The following is a 21,939-nucleotide window of genomic DNA, read 5'->3' as shown; positions in this document are numbered from 1 at the left end:
AACGATCAAAACTCTTATTGTGAACCAACAGTTTAATAAACAAGATAAGCTTTCATGTGTGCTTTTTTCATGAAACTTATCACCGTTTAGTGATTATAACATTTTCCAGTGATAATGACAACAAATTGTGATGACCACATTACTAAAGCACATATTGATTATATTTCTGTTAAACGCCTATGAATCAATTAAGCCTTTTTTCTCAACTCAGATAATATCTCCCATTCATTTAGCTTTCAAATTAATGAGTGGATGAATGAGAATGTTATGGGTATTTTGCAGTAAGCTATATTAATGCACAACTGCCTTTGAAATAGGTCATCGGAGGAGTTCCAGGTATGTTGCATATTAACACACAAAACAGAGTAACTTAAAACATAGTCTGTCTAAACAGAAATTAAGGGACCATGTCAAAGCCAAAATTGTCTTTGTAATATATAATTCTTAATGATCTGTAGTGATGAATTATTTTGCCATGGACAGTTTATCTGTAGCCATTAAGCAATCAATACAGATTCAACTCAATAATTATTTGGAACCTCTTAAGGTAACATGTTTGTGTGGCCTTTATTTAAAAACATATTCACTTCTTTTTCCTCATTTCAGTACACTGAGACCTTCTGAAAGATGTTATTTTTATGCTTATCTTTCAGAAAAGAAAATTACAATTACTAGAACTAATAATTAGCAAAAGTGTGGATCTCAAATCCTATATTCTCTCTAATACCTTCTCTCTTCTGTGTGTGAGGCATTCAGCGCACATCAAAATATTTTTTGATAACTGACTTGTATTGCATTTTTCACTTTACAAAAGATCAGTATCTTTATTATCCTCTTAGAGTGTGACAATGACCTTTTGAAGCAATAACTCAAGTTTCAAGGAAGCTTAAACACTAATGAGAAAAGGAGAGGACAACAGGAGAACTATTTGATCCAAGCTTTGGTTAATCAAAGGAGAAGGGATTGTATTCAGCTAAGAAGATCAGGAAAGTCAGCTTGGATTCCAAAGATAACTGAATCATATTGTTATGTAAAGCCAAATGAGAACTACACAGCTCCAAAATCTGGTCCTGCATAGATTCTGTGACCAGAGATTTTCAGGGGTGGTGGTTGGGGGAATATATATATATATAAACTTCCGATATCAAAAAGTGGGAATTCTTAAAGAACCAATATTCCTGATATCATTAGAGAAGAAATAGAGATACCAGATCAAATGAATTTCCAATAGAATGTGAATTTAAACCAGAAGCCCATTTATGTATGATAACAAAAGAATAAACACAATGATTTAAAATAAGAAAGTTTGGCAGTTGGGAAGATTGTAAGATTGGGAACATTTTTTAATAAAATAAGAGTTATCCAATCCCAAACCTTCATTTTCTGTCTTTTTTTTTTTTCCTTTTGATCTTAAAATGCCAACACCAGCATTTGAGAGCATTTGAGCAAGCAATGTAGTGACCCAAAGTGGCTAGAAGTAAGGGCATCAAGTGCCAAGTACAAACTTAGGAGAAAGAGTAGATCAGACCAGAGTAGCAAATCCAGGTGCCATCCAAGGGATCAGTGATATAGACGCAGCAGAGCGGAGCGCATGACATGATTAATGCCGGAGGATTCCAAGCTTTTCATGCTCTCACTAGTTGCCCGTCATAGCTTGTTTTAAAATTTAAAATATAGTTTATTTTCAATATCATGTTAGTTCCAGGTGTGCAGCAAAATGATTCACACTTTTTTTTTTCTACTCTTTTCCATTATAGGTTATTGCCAGATATTGAATGTAGTCCTCTGTGCCATGCAGTAAATCCTGGTTGTTTACCTGTTTTAAATGTGACAACTTATGTATGCTAATCCCCCACTCCTGATGTGTCCCTCCCCTCCCTTCCCTTCTGGTGACCACAGGTTTTTCTGTCTGTGAGTTTGTTTCTCTGTTGTATTGGGTTGGACAGAAAGTTCAGGTTTTTCCATAAGGTGTTACTGGAAAACCTGAGCAAACTTTTTGTCTAACCCAATACATAAGTTCCTCTGCACTGTTTTTAGATTCCAAATATAAGTGATATTGTATGGTATTTGTCTTTATCTGACTTGCATCACTTAGTCTGATCATCTCTAGGTCCATCCATGTTGCTTCACGTGGCATTATTTCATTCTTTTTATGGTTGAGTATATTGCATTGTGTGTGTATGTGTGTGTGTGTGTGAGACATATCTTCTTCATCCATTCATTTGTCGATGGACACTGAGGCTGCTTTCATATCTTGGTTATTGAAAGTAAGGCTGCTGTGAACATTGGGGTGCATGTGTCATTTCCAGTTAGAGTTTTCATCTTTTCTGGGTATATGTTCAGGAGTGGGGTTACATATGTAATCAGGAGTGGATTATATGGTAAGTCTGTTTTTCGTCACAGTTTTTTCTCAGCAGGTACTTACGAGTCATGTGTGTAGCTTGGTCAGCCTAAGTTAAAGGTCTGGAACTGCAGAAAGCAATGATATGTGAAGAGAGATGAAATGAATAAAACTTCTCAATTTTCAGTAACAGTCAAGTTCACTGTGGTTTTGGTTGTATCTCTTGCCTGATTTACCTTCCTTTTAATCCAGATATTTAGGTTATTTTCTCTACATTAAACTTATTTTTTCTTTAACCTATTTCCCTATTTGGAAATAAAATAATAAATCATTTTCTAGATTTAGGAAAAAAGAAAACCTCTAACAGTAACCACTTTGTAGTGATCATAGGACTTGCTACGTAAAATTTATTTAGATGTCAGAGAAAAGGGGAGAATTTATGCCTCTTGCTTCCATCAGAACATTCAGGTATGCAAATGAGGATAAAATGTATAGCTTTCAAAGCAGAGTTTATATCATTATTTTGCTACATGGAAAAATCTGAAGCTAGCAAATTGACTTAAATATCTATCAAGGAATATATAGTCCGCATCTATACATGTAAAGTAAATGTGAAGAGAAAGTATCAAAGTTTTGTCATTTTAAAATGCCTCTACTAATTATTTTTAGCCTTGGTTGAGTATGTCAGCTCTTTTCTTTTGAACAACCTCAGTTCCACAGGATTTTTCACTGTTATTCTCTGATCTTATCAGGCTTCTTGTTTCAGACTTGTTGATTTCGTTTTTGTTATCTTGACATATTCACAAGGAAGTACATGTAACCCTTTTGTATGTAACAATACACATTTATGTTGTCCTCCACATTCTGCAAAACACTTCCCAAATATAAACTTCGTTAATCTTCCTCATCTACATATTATTTTGAAAGGTTTTCAGCTTAATATGTTTGTATGGCCTGACCAAGTAGCCAGAACAGTCCCAATCCTCTGTGTATAAATCCACTGGTGAGTAACTAAGCTGGAACCAGCAGTCTGGCCTCTGCAGCAGGGCCAGGGCACAACGCTTCTGTCTTGTTTGCAACACATAAACTTTATTACTTGGAGATTTAAAATGCAAGAGCTCATTTAGAGGCATCATCACCACTTTTCCAACGGCATTTGCTCACTTCATGCCTTTGTGTCTCATCTTGGTGTTTCTTGAAATATTTAAATCCTCCACCAGCAAAATGATTATGACTCACTGAAGGTTCAGATGATGATTACAATTTTTCAGCCATTAAGTATTTTTTAATTAAGGTATGTACATTGTTTTCTAGACATACTGCTATTGCCCCCTTAATAGACTATAGTGTAAACATAGCTTTTATATGTACTGAAAACCAAAAAATTCATGTGACTCACATTATTTTGATATTTACTTTATTGCAATGGTCGAACTGAACCCACAGTATCTCCTTGACATTACATCTGTATTTCATAAGTAATTATTATTGCAATTTTAAATTATTTATAGAAGATCTCTGCTTATTTGTACATAAAGTTTATCCATTTATTGATTTACATATTTGCAAAGATTTGTGCTGAGTCAAAATGTATATGAAAATGTTTATTTCTTTTTAACTCATATTATGAAAGAGTCCAGGAATGAATATCCCCAAAATATTTTGGCCCTATAAACTATTCTTACTGCTATAAAATATAAGCCCACTCAAAATGTAACATCTTTTAAAACTCAAAGCAAACAATGGAGTAACCATCTGACCAAATAATAATAGTCAAAATGAGTGAGAAGCACCCAGTTTTGGGGATAGTTATGTTCACATGGGAATAAGAGAAGGAAGTACCTAAGAACAATCTCATTTATTCAATACTCAATGCTTCTTGATATTTTCACAAAAGACGCAAACCAGCCACTAGGGAAAATAATTATTTTGTTGTCTGCATAATTCCCACTTAGGCAAATTTCTGTGAATGGAATGTGCACACCCTGGTATTAGAAAGAATTCTATTCATGTAGAATGTAGCTTCATTTGTTGAGCACTTATTATTTGCAAATCACTCTACTAAGCGCTTGGATTCACTACTTGAAGCGGTATCTGTCCCGATTGTGTGGGTGAGAAAATGGAGGCACACGGAGGGTTAATCATTTAAGAATCACAAAGCTGGTAAGTGATGAAGCTCGACCTTGAACCCGGCTCTCCAACCCCAGAATTTTAACCATTGCAGTTAATCACATCTACCAACAAAATTTAGAATACAGTACCAAAGGATTGGTCACATGGACATGCTGTCTGACAGCCAACATACCTGCTTTTGCACTTTTTTTCCTAGTGAGTTTTTGTCTTTTTCACTTGGGCTTGAACTTATTGATGAGCTTTCTTCGTCCTCCATCCTTGAGTGAACAAGTTCAATGTTTTATCTGATTTCCCCTTTTTTTGTTGCTGTATTTTCTCCTCAGAGAAAACGTCCTTATCAGAAAGGACTATATACAGCCGGAAAGATTAATCTGTTTAGTAAATCTTTGTTTCTCTGTATGCACGGACCCGCTGGATTCCGCAAACTTTGCTAATTCTGTAACACATAATAAGCTTACATGTAAACACACGCCTGTCTGTGAACACACTTTACACAGCTGAATTAGTCCGACCTTGACATGCCTTTGTCTTCCTCACACCCTCCCTCGCACAGAGCTGACCCATTCCTAGACTGCTTTTTCATGGCTTATCCAAATGGCTCGTGGGCACCCCAAGGTAGCAGCCGTTTGCTTTCTCCCCCCCCAGAAGCTCAGAAGAAGCAGCTGGAAGCGAGCCTAGAGCTGATCCAGGACGAGTGCGTGTCCGAGAACGCGGAGCACTCGGCGGAGGAGCCGGCAGAGGGGGCGCCGGACGCCGACGGGGAGGAGCTGACCGACGGCGTGGAGGAGGACTTCGACGAGGACGGCGCCCACGAGCTGGTAGGAGCCCGTGCCCGCGAGGCCGCGCCGCGGTCGTTCTAAGGTGGAGCTGGATGCTCGGGGGCTTATTTCTTCCCGCCGTGTGCATGCTCAAGGCGAACGTGGGCGGTGCTCTGCACATAATAAGTGCTCAATATATCTCTGCTAATTTAAAATTTGAGGGGACAAATGAACGAACAAGAACATGATAGGTTAGAATTGGGCACATTTGCAGGCTCAGATGAAAAATTCTGTCTGTCAACTGCTTCATCACAGCAGGACTCCTGCGTCTGCGCCATTAGCATGAGCCGTAGACGCGTATGATATCCCGGCAACTAAACAGTCGTCTACTGGAAGACGCGAGGCCCCGGTCAGTTCCGACTGCGTCAGCTCCGTGGTCAGCAGCGCTTTGGACACTGTTCGCTCAGGTCGCCCTTTAGCGTGAGGCCAGTTTATCATCTCAAGTGCCTGGGCGGCTTGACGACCAGCTCTTACGAGCTGTGGGTTTGATTAAGACCTGATTCTTTAGGCGTTTTATTTTCCCAATGTTGTAGTAATTATGCTGCTCATTTCCAGATGTTCTTTCCTGTATAAACACACCAGGGACTTGGTAAATATATGCTGACGAGGATGCTATTTCTCATATTTTATCAGCCATGAAATTAAATATGCTATCTTTAAGGGACTGCCTAATACAAATGATGAGAAGGCAAGTGTGTGTGTGTCTGTGTGTGTGCTGCCAGCTCTCAAACATATATGGACTGGTTATATTAAACTTGACTTAATCCTAGGTAATATCAGATTCCAATCTGTTTTAATACCCGTTGTTGCTGAGGTAATTTTGCTGTGGCTGTTATTTTAGCATGGTAACTACCCTGCCCTTGTTTCATGTATGGAATTCTATATTGATTTTTTAGCATTCCAGCTCTATTTAAATTGCATGGTACCCTTATTTAAGCTTTTGAGATAGGAGCCTTTAACAACCATTCTTATTTCTACAAAAGTCTGCCTCAGTTTGAAGGGTTTAAGCACCTATTTCTAGGACTGTTTTGATTTCTGGAATCTATTGAGCAGGGACTAGAATGAAAGGTTGATGAGTTTCTCTGCTTCTCCTCAGGCAGGACTTTAATCCACCAACACAAGTTCCTCAACCCATTCCAATCCGACTCCTGTTGTCACTGTCTCAGTGTGACTGCTCTTGTGGAGGTCTCAGGACGCTTCCATGATGCCATTACTCATGGTTGCTGCTCTGCTCTGTTCTTATTTCAATTTACCCCTCAGTGGAATTTGGCTGGAAACTGTTTAGGAGAATTTCTCAGAACACCAACTGCTCATTCTCACTCATCTGTGCTGGAAACTTTTCCCTCCACATCCCCACTTTAATAACTGAAGTAGCCCAGGGCCTTGTCGAGGGTTACCTTCTCTCTCTATGCACTTTATCAGTGTAACTTCATCAAATACCAGAGCTTTAAGTATTATTCATAGGCCAATGATTTCTAAATCTATATTTCTACTTCTTTTGTCTTCCAGGAATTCTAGACTCGAGTAGATGCCTGTCTCCTCAGAACTGTTCAATGAGCAATTGAAACTTAACATGCCAGAAACATTCTTGATTTTTCCAGCCATCTTATTCCTTTCCAGTCTTCCTCATTCTCATAAATAGCATCATCATCCACACAGCTGTTAAAAACCAAAAAGACTGAGATTGCTTTTGATTTGTTCCACCTGTCCCCATTAATTCTACCTCCAAATCATAACCCAACGCTAGTTACATCTCCAGTACAGCTAAACTGATCTTTTTGCTTCAGCCCATGCAATCCACTCTCTGCACATGAAGGATAAAAGTCATTTTAAACTGTAACCCAGACAATGCTGCTCCTTTGCTTAAACATCTACAGTGCTTTTTATCATATTTCGAATCAAAATCCCCAAGTGTGTGAATTTAAATTATGATGAAGTTGGGTGGAAGAGGCCAGGAGAGAGAGAGAGAGAACTTGGTGAGGAAAAATGGAGAAAGTCCCTGGTACTGATAGGAAAGGAATCTTGGATGTAGATGTGTGTATAGGCTGAACTTTGACATGAAGAGAGACACTGTTTCATTGCAACAAACTGCATTAAGTCTGGGAATGTGGTGGCAGGTCCTTAAGGGAGTTCAAGCATGAACTATAAATCAGAGGGTGATAATCTCTGAAGCCTGAGTTGTTGTTCAGTCGCTAAATTGTATCCAACTCTGTGATCCCATGGACTGCAGCATGCTGGGCTTCCCTGACCTTCACTATCTCCCTGACTGTGCTCAAACTCATGTCCATTGAGTCAGTGATGACATTCAATCTTTTCATTCTTTTTTGTCCCCTTCTCATCCTGATCTCAATCTTTCCCAGCATCAGGGCTTTTTCAAATAAGCTGGCTTTTCACATCAAGTGGCCAAAGTATTGGAGTTTCAGCTTCAGCTTCAGTCCTTCTGATGAATATTCAGGGTTCAGTTCTTTTAGGATTGACTGGTTTGATCTCTTTGCTGTCCAAGAGACTCGCAAGAGTCTTCTCCAGCACACAATTTAAAAGCATCAGTTCTTCAGTGCTCAGGCTTCTTTATAGTCCAACTCTCACATCCGTACATGACTACTGGAAAAAGCATAGCTTTGACTACATGGACTTTTGTCAGCAAAGTGATGTCTCTGCTTATTACTATGCTGTCTAGGTTGGTCATAGCTTTTCTTCAAGGAGCAAGAGTCTTTGAATTTTGTGGCTGTAGCCACCATCCACAGTGATCTTAGAGACCAAGAAAATAAGGCCTGTCACTGTTTCCACAGAGTGAGGAGAGATGGGCATTATCATAGATTTGAGGAGCATTGAGAAGATTTGAAGAAGCTAATATGAAAAGCATAGAAGACCACTAATTTGACAATATATAAAGACTGATGGTTAATGTCCATAGCTAGCTGAGTGTAAAGACCAAGAATTAGAGTAGTATTGTGCAAGCTTTAAGGTGTGTCAGAAGTACCTGGAGCTTGTTAACTCCCATTCCAGACTGTTAAAAATGCAGATTGCTGTGTCCCCTTCCAAGCGGCTCTGATTCGGTTCGCTGAGTGTGTCTGGGAACTCACGTTTCTAACAGGTTCCCACCTCGTGCTGCTGTTGGCAGTGTGGGGAGCTCTTTGAGAACCGCTGTTATGGAGGCGTCAGCCAGCATAGTTGTGGGGTTCTCTCCGTCAGATTTTATCGGTTGGATTGTTGCCAAATAAATCAAACACAACCAATAAGTAGAGTTGAGGACATAATAAAAAAGAGCGGGTAACTAGAGAGATCCTGGAATTGAACCTGAGCAGGGAAGTCAGGGAGCAGAGGGGGGACTGAGAAGGAGGAAACAGAGGCATAGAGTGAACAGGAGCCCCTATACCATGAGGGACAAGAGGAAAGAAGAGGAAATAGACAAGAGAAAAGTGATGGCTGTCCTCCGAGACTAAGACAGGTCAGAGGGGCTGATGGACGTGGGATCGGAGGAAAAGTCCCTGAGTCAGGAAGAACGCAGGAAAGTGAGAGGCTTGGATGCAAGACAGCTCGTGTACATGTGCATGAGCTCACCGCAAATACCAGCTAGGAGTAAGAGGAAGAAAGGTAGAAAATGCCAGCTGCCGTGAAAAAGATGGCAAGGCCCATTCTAGTCCCAGACCTGTCACTGTCTGATCCAGTCGATTCACCTTCAGTGTGACTTCTCTGACTCTCAACTTTCTTATCTGCAAATAGCAAAGTTAGATGGGAAATTTCTAAAGTCGATTCTGTTTGATCTTTCCTCTGAGTGAATCTGTGTTCCAGGAACACCATTTCTGATGGTCAAGGCTTCAGCATGCAGCCAGGAGAACGAAGCCAAACCACGGTGCTCGGCTTACGCTCTAAACGCACAGAAAGTAACTGATTAGAACTCTCGCTGCCGGAGGTCCTCAGGTTTTTTCTCCTTCAACCTCTGCTTTATAACTGGGGAGCTTAGCTAATGGGGGGTAAGGACACTGTCTCCAGTATCTCCTTTTGTTTCTAAGACTTGGAAAAATATGAGTGAGAGTCAGTAAATTCAGTCCCTGTGGTCTAAATGGAGACTGCGGAGTCACTCCTAGGAACTGGCCAAGAGAAAATTGCCTGTTCTACTGTTCTCTCTTTTCCAGACCACATGATCTGAGTCATCCTTGGTTCCTGGAAAGGAAAGACACGTATCTTCTCTTTTTGAAGGGCGGGTATGATTACAGATTCAGCAAGAATGCAGTCTATCAATAATTAAGTTTTTAGGGATTATAGTTGGAACTAAAAAGAAGAGCTGGTATCCATATGCTTAGGCAGCTGCTCAGAGAAAATCTAAAATGAATGGGAAACAAGACTTGTATCTCAAACAAGAGAGACCCGGAAAAATGTGTTAGAGGCACAGCCGTAAGTGGTGGCACCCCTTGCAGAGCTTGTGAAAAGCTGACGGCACGAACTCTGGCTCTATACATCGTCTAGATCTAAATATCCAGTTAGTGGGTTCCATTTCCATTAAGCAATCCATTCAATCTATGTTTAGGTGCCTGTTGTGTATGAACCAGGTGCTACAAAAGCTGTGCAGATAACTAAAATTATTGCTTTTTTGTAAAATGAAATAAGTAAATGGTTCTTTAGTAGTTTAGTGCCTAGAGAAGACTGATTTCCTTATGTAAAAGTAATAGGCTTGGACTTGATAATTTATGAGAAGTCAGCCAAGGCTGAAAATCTGTGACTCTATAATAATCTATGCCCATATATTTCATTAGTGCCTGTGCGTTAAGGTTTGAATATGTTTTAAATTGAACTCTAGATTGACATATTGTGCATACATTATCAAACTGCTACCATACTCATTTCTGAAAAAATCCATTAGCAAATATTTATTGACTGACCACTAATGAGATTTTTGCTGTGGGAATAATGAAGGAAATCTTTTTTTTTTTCCCCCTCAAGAAGGCAGTGAATTAACTGAGGATAAAGGCTACAAGAAAAACATACAAAGCAGTGTATCATGATAAGACCCATATGAAAGATGCAATTTACAACTGGGGAATCACACATACCTGGGAAGTCAACAAAGGGTCCTGGCAGAAGGGATATTAGAAATTTACCTCAAAGGATGCTGAGTTAAGGAACAGCATCTGCTAAGATGCAGAAAGAATATTCAAATCACCTTTCATTGTTTTCAGATCATTTTATGGAAAGTATATTTAAAGTCCAAAATACATTAGATGGTTCGTATTATGTGGGGGGTGGGAGCATGGATGGATAGACAGACAGATAGCTAAGTAGATTTTTTTATAAAACTACTAAAAACTTCACAAATAAAATACTTGCCTTTCAAACTCTTTTACTTTTTCCATACCCAGCAGAGTTGTAATCCCCTTTCATATAAAATGACATAACCCATAAAGAAGTAATCTGTGCCGAAATGGAAATTCTATAGAGAAGTAAGGGCTTTGTTATTGTTCAGTCGCTAAGCTGTGTCTGACTCTTTGCCACCCCATGGACTGCAGCACACCAGGCTTCCCTGTCCTTCACTATCTCCTGGAGCTTGCTCAAACTCATGTCCACTGAGTCGGTGATGCCATCCAACCGTCTCATCCTCTGTCGACCCCTTCTTCTCTTGCCCTCAATCTCTCCCAGCATCAGGGTCTTTTCCAATGAGTCAGTTCTTCGCATCAGTTGGCCAGAGTATTGGAGTTTCAGCTTTAGCATCTGTCCTTCCAATGAACATTCGGAGTTGATATGTGCCCTGCTAGTTTAAAAGGGCAAATGAAATCTCCCCAGGTGCATGAGAAAAGATAAATGAGAAAGGTGACTGTGTACATCCAAGGACATCACATCCTGTCAGCTTCATTCAGGAGACGTTGAGAGTCTGATGAGTGTTTTCCAAAGCAAAGTTTTTGGTCGACTTATATCCAAAGGCCTAAGGTGTTTCTTAAAATGCTAAAATAGATTATATGGGGAAGAGTTCAGGAATCTGTCCTTTTATCGTTCTGAGGTTTGACATGACAGAGTGACGTCAAATCCCAAAGGAAACTAGATCGTGCAAACATTTAAATGCATTAGAGAATTGGAGCTCTTTTGAATTCTACTTGTAATTACTTCTGCTGAGTATATGTAGTCAAATCAGGCAAATCTAGTAAGAATCCACAGTAGAATTACCTAGCTAGAGAGTCTCATACTTAGGTATGCAACTTGAGTACTACATTATGGTACATCTTTCAGCATTTAACAAAATATTCAACTAAGCAGGAAGTTACCTGGGCTTACAAGCTATTGAGTTTCTGTGCATGCTTGGAAAGGTGTGGACCGCAAATCCAGTGCTGTAATTGAAGAGAACTCAAAGCAGGCATTCTGATACACCATTGAAAAACTGGAATGCATAAAGCATTTTAATCAATATTCTTGGTCTTTGACTGAAAATATTTCCTTCTTTTTGAAGCTTTCTGTTCCTTTCTTAATTAAATCCTTCACCTGAATGCTCCGCCATATCCTCCATGCTTCAGTCTCTTTTTAATGTTGTCATTTGGACTAAATACTAGTTAGAGGACAAACAAGAATTTGGGAAGCACATTCCCAAAGGTGGTGCCAGGTGAGTTAGTCAGTGGTACGTACCACAAGGGAGCAAGAAAGTGTTTACTCAGCCTTTTGAGTTGAGTCTGTATTCAAGACCTTCATCTCAACCTCTGGCACGCCATCATAGGCTGTCTTCCCAATCCTCCTGACCACAGATAATGAGGACAGAAAGAAAATTTCCGCCCATAATTTGGAAGGGTCAGGGATAGGATGACCAGTCCTGGAGCATGTGACCAGCGCTGCCCAAGGGAAATGGGCTATGGCTGAGCCTTTGGTCTGTGGTAAAGGGTGTGCTAGGCTGACATTTCTGCTCTGGCGTCCCACCTTGGAATCCAGCCTCTTCCTCTGCCCTTTCTGTAATAAATGTTCCTCAGAATGAATCTCACGCTAGTTTGTTTGGCATCTCCCTTGATTTCAATCATTTTTATTTTAGCTGAAGAACTCTGCTTAGCCCATTAGGGTAAACTTTCATTTTCCCTGGAAGGCTAGGTGGCTGAGTTGTTAAAAACTGAACTCTTCTCTTCCGTCTGACAGAAGCAGTTCAGATCTTTATGCCTTTGGACAAGCCGGTTATCTATGTCTTTCATAGCCCAGAGTAGACTTTCTGTGAAAAGTTTGTTACGTGTTTGCAGTTTCATTGTAGGGTATTTGTATTTTGCATGTGTGTTTAGCTTCATTCATTTAATCTTGTTACCCTGAAAGCTTCCATGCCTCAGTTCAGTCGCTCAGTCGTGTCCGACTCTTTGTGACCCCATGGACTGCAGCACGCCAGGCTTCCCTGTCCATTACCAACTCCCGGAGTTTACTCAAACTCATGTCCATTGAGTCGGTGACACCATCCAGCCATCTCATCCTCTGTCGTCCCCTTCTCCTCCTGCCCCCAATCCCTCCCAGCATGAGGGTCTTTTCCAATGAGTCAGCTCTTCGCATGAAGTGGCCAAAGTACTGGAGTTTCAGCTTCAGCAGCAGTCCTTCCAATGAACGCCCAGGACTGATCTCCTTTATGATGGACTGGTTGGATCTTCCATGCCTATCTCGGTGTAAATTAGGTCCCGGTTAAGTTAACAACAGAAGTCTAAGAGCACCGTAGGAGCCCTCGCAGGGCTGCAGGACCTCGCCGCCCCCGCCCAGCCTCTCCGGTTGTTTCGAGGACCCCGGGGCGGGGGGCGGGGCGGGGGGGGGGGGAGGGTCCCGGCCGTGTGCGGGAGCGCGTGTCCCGCCGCCAGCCCCTCACCTGTCCTCCCCGGAGAACAGCCGTGCCGCAGCCTGCGCTGCTGCCTTGGTGACGGAATGTCGCTCTCTGCCAGTAGGGCTGCCTCCTCTGCAGCCAAGGATGCAACACCCGCGCGGCGCACCTGGAACCGGGCCCCTCAGGCCTCCGTGTGAAGCCCCCCCGCACTCCACAACTAAAACTGGGGGAGCGATAGCCCTCTCTCCCGCTCCACGTTAGACGTTATCACCCGGGGCTGGAAGCCTGAGCCCGTAAAATCTTTGAGGGCCAAGAGTGCTTGGAAAGCAGCCGGTTGAGCCGCTGCCTGAATGTTCGCGGACGCTCCCTGCTTCCCCACTTACCCCTCGGCCTTCTCCGAGCCGTGGTCAGTTTGGTCCTGTAAAAACTTCAGCCAGGTCGTTCTGTTTGAAGCTCTCTGCTAGCTGTCCACCTCCTCAAAGGAGAGCCATAGGTCCCCACGGCGATGCCGGCATCCCACACCTTTCCCCCGTCCCGGCTCTGAGCTCGGCCCACTCCGCCCGCAGCGGGCACACTCACCCCAGACACACGCCCCGCCCAGCCCCTGCCCCGCAGCACATGTGGGGTGCCCCGGTGGTGGAGGTCCGCAAAATGGAATCCACATCCTAAAGGGTTCTTGAGGCTGTGTTAAATGTTTGACGTTTATGCCACAATTTCATGTAAATAAATCAGGAATTACCTGTACATAAGAGAGAATTAAGGTGCGTGTAACCTAGCGGTCTGATGCAAGTTTTTCTGGAGTGAGATAGAAGTAGGTTGTCCAGATTGAGCAAATAAAAACATAGGATACCAGTTAAATTTTAATTTCAGATAAACAATGAATAATTTTTTAATATTATTATGCTCCCAATATTCCATGGGATATAATTGTAACAAAAGAAGTATCATTTACCTGAAATCTGAATTCAACTGAGCTTCCTATAATTTACCTGGCAACTCTCCATAGAAATAGGCTTGAATACTGGCCTTCAACACATTATTTAAGTTCTTTTAACTTCTTTTCATTGTTACCTATGAAAGTGGAATAATAATAACACCCCCTCATAAGGCAAGGACAGGAAGAGAAGGGGGCAACAGAAGAATGGGATGGTAGGATGGCATCACCGACTCAATGGACTTGAGTTTGAGCAAGCTCTGGGAGATGGTGAAGGACAGGGAAGCCTTGCATGTTGCAGTCCTTGGGGTTGCTAAGAGTCAGACATGACTGAACGAAATAAGGCAAGAAAAGCAAACCAGTCCATCCTAAAGGAATTCAACCCTGAATATTCATTGGAAGGACTGACACTGAAGCTGAAGCTCCAATACTTTGGCCACCTGATGCGAAGAACTGACTCATTGGAAAAGAGCCTCATGCTGGGAAAGGTTGAGGCTGGGAGGAGAAGGGGACGACAGAGGATGAGATGGTTGCTTGGCATCACCAACTCAAAGGACATGAGTTTGAGCAAAGTCAGGGAGAGGATGGACAGGGAAGCCTGTCATGCTGTAGTCCATGGGGTCTCAAAGAGTCACACTGGACTTAGCAACTGAACAACATAAGGCTCTCGTAAGTTCTGAACTGAACTGAACTGAAGGATTAAATGAGATAATTCATGATGTACACTTAACAAACTCTCCAACACAATTTAAAAAGCTAATTGCAGCTATTATCATTATTAATATTATAGCTGCCATCTCATTTTGCAAGTGAAGCTTTCAATAAAATATTACAGAATTTCTAGCAACATAATCTTTCATATGGAAACTTGTGTCTTTAAAGTCTCTAGAGAGTCAAATTTGTTTGAAAGGCACTTCTTGTTTGATAAGAAAGCCTCCAGGAAACAAATGTCATTTTCTGAGAAGAATTATACTTTGTTTTCATCTTGTAAAGTTTTTCCTTGGTTTTGTACTTGCCAGCTTATTTCATTCAAAAGAATTCCTTTTCAAGTCCTTTAATGACTTAAAAAGAAAAAAACAAGATAATACTAATAGTAGCCTACAGTGACATACGGCTTTTATTTTAGTTTTTGTTATAGATTTGTTTTCTGGCTCATGAGATCTGTCCACCAGTTTAATTTAAAAGATGGTCAGTTGTGGTTTTGAAGAATCCGAGCATGTGAGAAGCCTTAAATATCATATTTCCTGTGGTCATCCAGCCACTCATTCATTAAAAGAACCAAGAAATTTTTGAATGAAATAACAGAAACTCAGTAATGTACCAGATATTGCTAGTTGCTGAACAAAGAACACGGCGCGGTGGCTTCTGATTCCATGGAGCACTCACTGGGTAGGAGAGGATCGTGCTGTAACCAGAAAAAATAAACAAACATTAACAAAAACGTGTGACAAGTGCAGTTATCCCTGCATCAGGACAGTAGCATATGGGGAGTGAAATGACAGAACAAATGAATCTGGACAAACTTCACAAAGGTTGAGACATATTTGGGGTTTCATTCTTAAAGAAAAAGCTTGTACAAGGAAAACAAAGGCTTAGATGGCGTTACCAACAGAACATACCAAACGGAAAGGATGGACTTTAGTGTCTGTTGGGATGTGGTTCTCAGTGGGTGATCCCAGGACCCGCAGCACCATATCGTGTGGAAACATTTCAGAAAGGCAGATTTCCAGAAAAGCGTATTCTCAGGCTGTGACTCAGACTCCCTGAATCAGAAACTCTGGGGGTGAAGCTCAGCAGCCTGTGTGTTAACAAGCCCTCTCGGTGGTTCTGTTGCTTATAGTTTGAGAATCACTGGACTACAGTGACAGAGTTTACAAATCCAGGTGCACATAGAATTACCAAGTGTGCCTTTTTATGAATCCCAGTGACAGGGCGCTCACGCTGTAACAGTTAAATCAGATTAAACTTGGGGGTGGGGCCCAAGCAAAAGTCCAAAGATGGCTTAGTGTGTAGCCAGGGCTGAGGGCCCGTGAGATAAAGCACATAGTACATGAAGAAGGATGAATAGGCTCTTAACCAAAGAAGACAGAGACACGTAAGAATTCACTCAAAACCACTAGTATTCATGAAAATAAAAATTAAGCCAACAACAAAGTAACAGGAAACACCCTCCCCCAGAATGCTCAAAATTGACTGGTAGGATCAAATGTTGGCATGTTGGCAAAGATGTGGAGTGCTGAAACTGTCCAACATGCTTAGGCAGATACAATGCAACAGTCCTTTAGAATGTCTGGGAATTTCTTATAAAACTAGACATGACTGAGGCAGCAGTTCAACTCCTAAGCCTTCAAAAGAAAAGAAACTATGTGTCTGGGAAGTACTTGAATAAGAACCTTTTAGCAGTTCTGCTCATAGTATCCCAAAACCAGAAACAATTCATCAATAGGAAAATGGATGTATAAAGTGGGGTCCATTCACATAATGGATACTACTCAGTAATAAAAGAGAGCAAACTATTGATATGTGCAACAATGTGGGCAAATTTTAGAAACATCATGCTTAGTGAAAGAGACCTTGTACAAAAGAGTATTGTGTGATTGCCCTTATATAAATAGAAGTTGCCTGAAATGTAAGTTAGGAGTGGAGACTGACTTTCCTGAAGTGGCATTCTCTTCCTTGTTCTGGTGAAAATCCATTTTTATTTCAATAAAAATAAATCCCTAATGCCATACCCTCTAGAAACCTTCCTGATATTCCCAGAGTTAATTGAGGCCCCTAACTTGTGCAGAAGCTTATTCGGACACTCACTTCACTGCTGCTACTACTTCTTAAAAGTGTTCATTTCCACCCCTTGCAGGCTGGATGGTTTCTTTTGGTTTTGGATTTCTCATGCATAACCCAGCCTTCATGGTCTGGCAGGACATAGGGATGAGTGAGGTGGGTGGAATAGAGGGATGCTGGGTTACTTGACAATATCTGACGCATCCTATCACACATGTGGGTACACGCTGTCCCTCCTTCCTTGAGTATCCGTCCCCACTCTTTTTTCCATCTGACTGGTCAGCACATGCTGTTCTTTCAGACCTACGTCACATGTCATGAATCCATCCCTGCACAAGGGCCCCGGCCTGTTCTGAACACCACTGGGTTTGCTTATTTCTTAGACCCCAGTGTATGTGTCTCCTCACGCTTAACTTGCTATGTTGTGGTTAGTGATTTCCTTTCTTTCTGGCTCCCTGATTTGTGAATTTCTCAGGGCCTGTATTCTCTGGTGTTTTTCCTTAGTGCGGTGCTTAGCGCGAGTTAATGTTAATGAATATTTGTTAAAGAAAGCGAGAAACATATCCTCAGATTACCTCAAACTGGGAGTGCTTGTATCATTTTTAAGTGCATTTTATTATGTACTGTGTTCTAAATAACACTTGTGTGTGATGCTCTCTGTGATTTACAGCAATATTACTCAAAGCAGAGGAACAAACAGTTTTCATTATAACTCACTCACTAGGTCGTTCCGGCAGCAACCTGCACCGTCGCGGCGCTGAGGAGGAACAGCAGGAGGCTTAAAACCACACATCAAAGTCAGCGTGGCACTGTTGGCTCTCTTCTGTTGGTTTTCTGTGATTTTGTATTGTTACCTCCTGCGAGGGATGAAAATGCAAATTTAAGTAACCCAAATTTAGTTAGGAAAGCTAGAACACCAAGCTATAAAACAAACAGAACCTAAGTTTCCCCATCTGCAGTTTTTAAGCCCCCAAAGTATACAAAAACCCAAAAAATTACAAGTTCATAAGAAAATAAATTTCAGAGAATTCAAAACTAAACTATGCCCAGATAAGTATACTAGATGTTATGATTCTGACTTCAGCAGGAGAGCAATGTGGTCTCTAGAGTTAAGGAATTTTGAGATGTTAAAAGTATTGTGGTAGACAGGCAATTTCCAAACTGTCTCTGTACTAATGTTAAGAGGCAGAATAATAAATCTAGTCTCTCTACTACTGTGAAGAGGCAGAATAATAAATCTAGAGTATAGACTCAAACAAAATAAGATATTTTCACAATCCCAGAGCTCCTGTGTGGAGAGAAACAAAAGATGAAGAGAATGGTACTGAAGTCCTTTAGAAATGAGAAGCAAAAAAAAAAAAAAAGAAATGAGAAGCAGTCCAAAAATAAGTCTTAAGTGTATAAAAAGATGGAAAAAGCACTGTTTTTCTAGTAATGCTGTAATGTGCTGCAGGAAAATAGAGCAATCTGAAGTATTAATGCTGTCAGACTTCACAAGGCTAGTTATGAAAGTTGTTGGAGACATAAAACAATTCTGGCAACAAAAAGACCCTGGGCTACCAACACAGAAGAGAAAGTGCAATTTCTTGAGTAAACATTCACACATTTACATGCATGCAAGCACCAAAGTGACCACAAAATTAATGTCAAAGAAAAATTGCACTGTATATGGACTTTACTAAGTTAGGGTTAAGGTTAGGAGATGATTTATTTGAAAGAATCATTGTAAGGAAAGATGGAACTATTCTGATAGGCTTGAATGTAAGATCTGTGAGTATCTCAAGAGTCAGGCCAAATGGATTTTTCTTTTAATAGAGAGGAGTAAACAAGACTAGAAAGAACTGAATGTTAGGAAATGGGGTGAATGGAAATAATGGGAGCGGCCTGTTTTCCAGGAGGGATTCTTCCGGAGGGACTGTATGTTGGCTCAGGTTGATGGTGGGCCAAAGTTCAGTGTCCAGAAGGCAGAAGTTTATCCAAAGTTTGGTTAATGAGAATTTTGTTATCATTGATCAACAAGGATAAAACAGTTTAGCTAGTCATTTATGGGTTCAAGAATAAGAATGCCTCTGTGTCTAGATGCATCATAGGTAAAGAAGGAAACATCGGTGATCTTGCAAGAATCCTAGTGGTTCTTTGCAGGAAACATTTCCAGAAACACAAAGGGTGAAATAGTGACCGGGGGCATGGGGGGCCCTGGGGGAGAGCGGGATTCTTGACCATCACTGTTTCTCAGGATCACAGGGCTTAAGTAAAATTCAGCATTATTATGTAGGCTGCCCTGGTGACTCAGACAGTAAGGAATCTGCTTGCAGTGTGGGAGACCTGGGTTTGACCTCTGGGTGGGGAACATCCCTGGAGAAGGAAATGGCAACCCACTCCAGTATTCTTGCCTGCAGAATCCCATGGACAGAGGAGCCTGGAGAACTGCAGTCCTTGGGGTTGCAAAAGAGTCGGACCCGACTAAGTGACTAACAATTTCACTTTCAGAGTTTATTTGGCCCATGATTTTGGAGATATCTCTACACTGTAAATATTAGGGAGTGGGATTAATTCCTGTTGAGATTTATTCCTGTGTCAAAAATTGGAAGAAGGATCCAGATTCACTTGACCTCCAAAGAAACACTCTAAGAAAAGCAGTGAGGGGAATTTGGTCCCTTTGTCCTTTTTATTTGTTCTTAAGTTTTATTTATTCATTTTCTGTCTGCGCTGGGTCTTTGTTGATTGGGCCTTTCTCTAGTTGCAGTGAACGAGGACTACTCTCTAGTCGTGGCCCAAGGGCTTCTCCTCACTGTGGTTGCTTCTCAATGCCGAGCACAGGTTCTAGGCATGCAGGCTCCAGTAGCTGTCTTCAATCTGAATGCAGAGACTCCAATCCAAATAATGAAACACACACACACACACGCACAAAGTTTTATCTATGGAAAATAAGCATCCTGTTCTAACTGGGAGACAACCATTATTCCATTAAGGATGAGTAAGATTCTACACACTCATATTGGTAACATAGGATTCTTAAAGGAGCCTGTCTGTGTAGTCTGCTCATAATGCCTATTTTTACGTCAAAAGGACAAAAGGCCCATCATGTTGTTCTCATGATGTCTCACCAAACATTAAGTCAATAAATTCTTATAAGATTTGAAGAGGCAAAATTATCTTTCTCTTCCTATAAATTATTCCCAAATCCCAAAAGGCAAAAACTACTGGACAGAGGGTCCTCAGTGACACTGAGCGCCATAAAACATAAACAGCTGAGGGTAGATGTGTGTTTTTCCGTTCCTGCCGTTTTAATTCAGACAGCTGGCAAATGCCCATCAGATGGTTATTATGCACAGGCACCATTTTAAGCCCTGGTGAAAGAAAGTGAATAAGAAGGAGAAAACTCTCTGGGAGGTAGATGAGTGAAAGCTTACATTCTGATTCACTGGTGCTCAAGCTTGGGTGCTCTTTGTGACCCTGTGGACTGTGGCCCACTAGGCTCCTCTGTCCACGGGATCTCTCAGGCATGAATACTGGGGTGGGTTGCCATTTCCTCCTCTAGGAGAGCTTTCTGACCTAGGGATCAGACCTGTGCCTCCTGTGTCTCCTGCATTGCAAGCAGATTCTTCACCACTGGGGGAGCCCTATACTCTGGTTTTATATTGTTGTTCAGTCACTCAGTCATGTCTGACTCACTATGGACCACAGCACACCAGGTCTCCCTGTCCATCACCATCTCCCGGAGTTTGCTGAAACTCATGTCCACTGAGTTGGTGATGCCATCCAGCTGTCATGGGAGTGTGTAATTTCCTCAGCTCTGTCTTGCTGCAGCTAAAATTTTAAGTGGCAGACCAGTGTTACAGCTCAGTTACAGCTCAGTTTTATTTGGCAAGCAAAGAAAAATACATCCTCGAAGTGTGAGGGTGCGCCAACCCAAAAAAGGAGCAGAGAAGAGAGAGGCACAATCTTGGCTCCTCTTTTTATATGTTTTTCTCTTCCCCCTGAGCCTGCCCTATATAAACTGTGCTAGCCAGGAGGGCTGTTTCTTTCACCTGCAGTTCTCATTCCGGTCCTTGGACCTTCCTTTGTTCTATTTTCACGGGCTTTTCCATTTCTTTGTCTTTTAGCCACCGCTATTCGGGACTCCTTTTTCCTATTCTAATTGCCTAACATAACCATCTCATCCTCTTTTGTCCCCTTCTCCTCCTGCCTTCAATCTTTCCCAGCATCAGGGTCTTTTCAAATGAGTCAGTTCTTCGCATCAGGTGGCCTAAAGTATTGGAGTTTCAGCTTCAGCAACAGTCCTTCCAATGAATATTCAGGACAGATTTCCTTTAGGATGGACTGTTTGGATCTCCTTGCAATCCAAGGGACTCTCAAGAGTCTTCTCCAACACCACAGTTCAAAAGCATCAATTCTTTGGCGCTCAGCTTTCTTTATAGTCCAACTCTCACATCCATACATGACTACTTGAAAACGCATAGCTTTGACTAGATGGACCTTTGTTGGCCAAGTAATGTCTCTGGTTTTTCATATGTTTTCTAGGTTTGTCATAGTTTTTCTTCCAAGGAGCAGGTGTCTTTTAATGGTGACTTTTAATGCGGTCACCATCTGCAGTGGTTTTGGAGCCCAAAAAAATAAAGTCTGTCACTGTTTCCATTGTTTCCCCTTCTATTTGCCATGAAGTGACTGGATGCCATGATCTTGGTTTTTGAATGTTTAGTTTTAAGTCAGCTTTTCTCACTGTCCACTTTCACCTTCATCAAGAGGCTCTTAGTTCCTCTTTGCTTTCTTGCCATGAGGGCAGTGTCGTCTGCATATCTGAGGTTAAAATATATAGAATGAGGCTAACATTCCAGTTAGAGACATATTCTAAAACATATTCAATCTGAACCTACTCCATAAAATTAACACAATCACTAGAGTATTCAATTAATGGTTACTTGATTGTTCATTGTTAAGCAATCCTTCATTATTTAAATTTTAACTTTCCAATTAAAAGGTCTATTTGGAATTCCCTGAAGAAAATAAATATGATAGATACTTTAGATAGAGGGCCTGTAAAAGGTAAATAGAAGTATAAATACAAAGTGAATTTTGTTAACCACCAGTAATCAACCAGCACTTTCTAAAGTTTTACCTTTAATGAAACTAGTATTAAAAAAATATGTGATATTTAAAGCTACTAAAATTT

The 21,939-nt window shown here is 41.2% G+C and overlaps 1 protein-coding gene across 7 annotated transcripts in view; it reads left to right on the top strand.

The window, feature by feature from the left end:
- RALYL (RALY RNA binding protein like) overlaps positions 1 to 21,939 on the top strand; it is a 773,722-nt gene that overhangs the window by 733,425 nt on the left and 18,358 nt on the right. For all 7 annotated transcript variants that reach the window (XM_043879846.1, XM_043879848.1, XM_043879847.1 and 4 more), the window contains one exon: positions 5,120 to 5,292. In XM_043879846.1, the coding sequence (XP_043735781.1) occupies positions 5,120 to 5,292 (173 nt within the window). The remainder of the gene's footprint in view (positions 1 to 5,119; positions 5,293 to 21,939) is intronic.

Source organism: Cervus elaphus, chromosome 21, assembly GCF_910594005.1.
Source record: "Cervus elaphus chromosome 21, mCerEla1.1, whole genome shotgun sequence".
NCBI classification, from domain to species: domain Eukaryota; kingdom Metazoa; phylum Chordata; class Mammalia; order Artiodactyla; family Cervidae; genus Cervus; species Cervus elaphus.
Note: the sequence above shows the minus strand (reverse complement) of the source record. Positions and strands in the feature narration are given on the sequence as shown.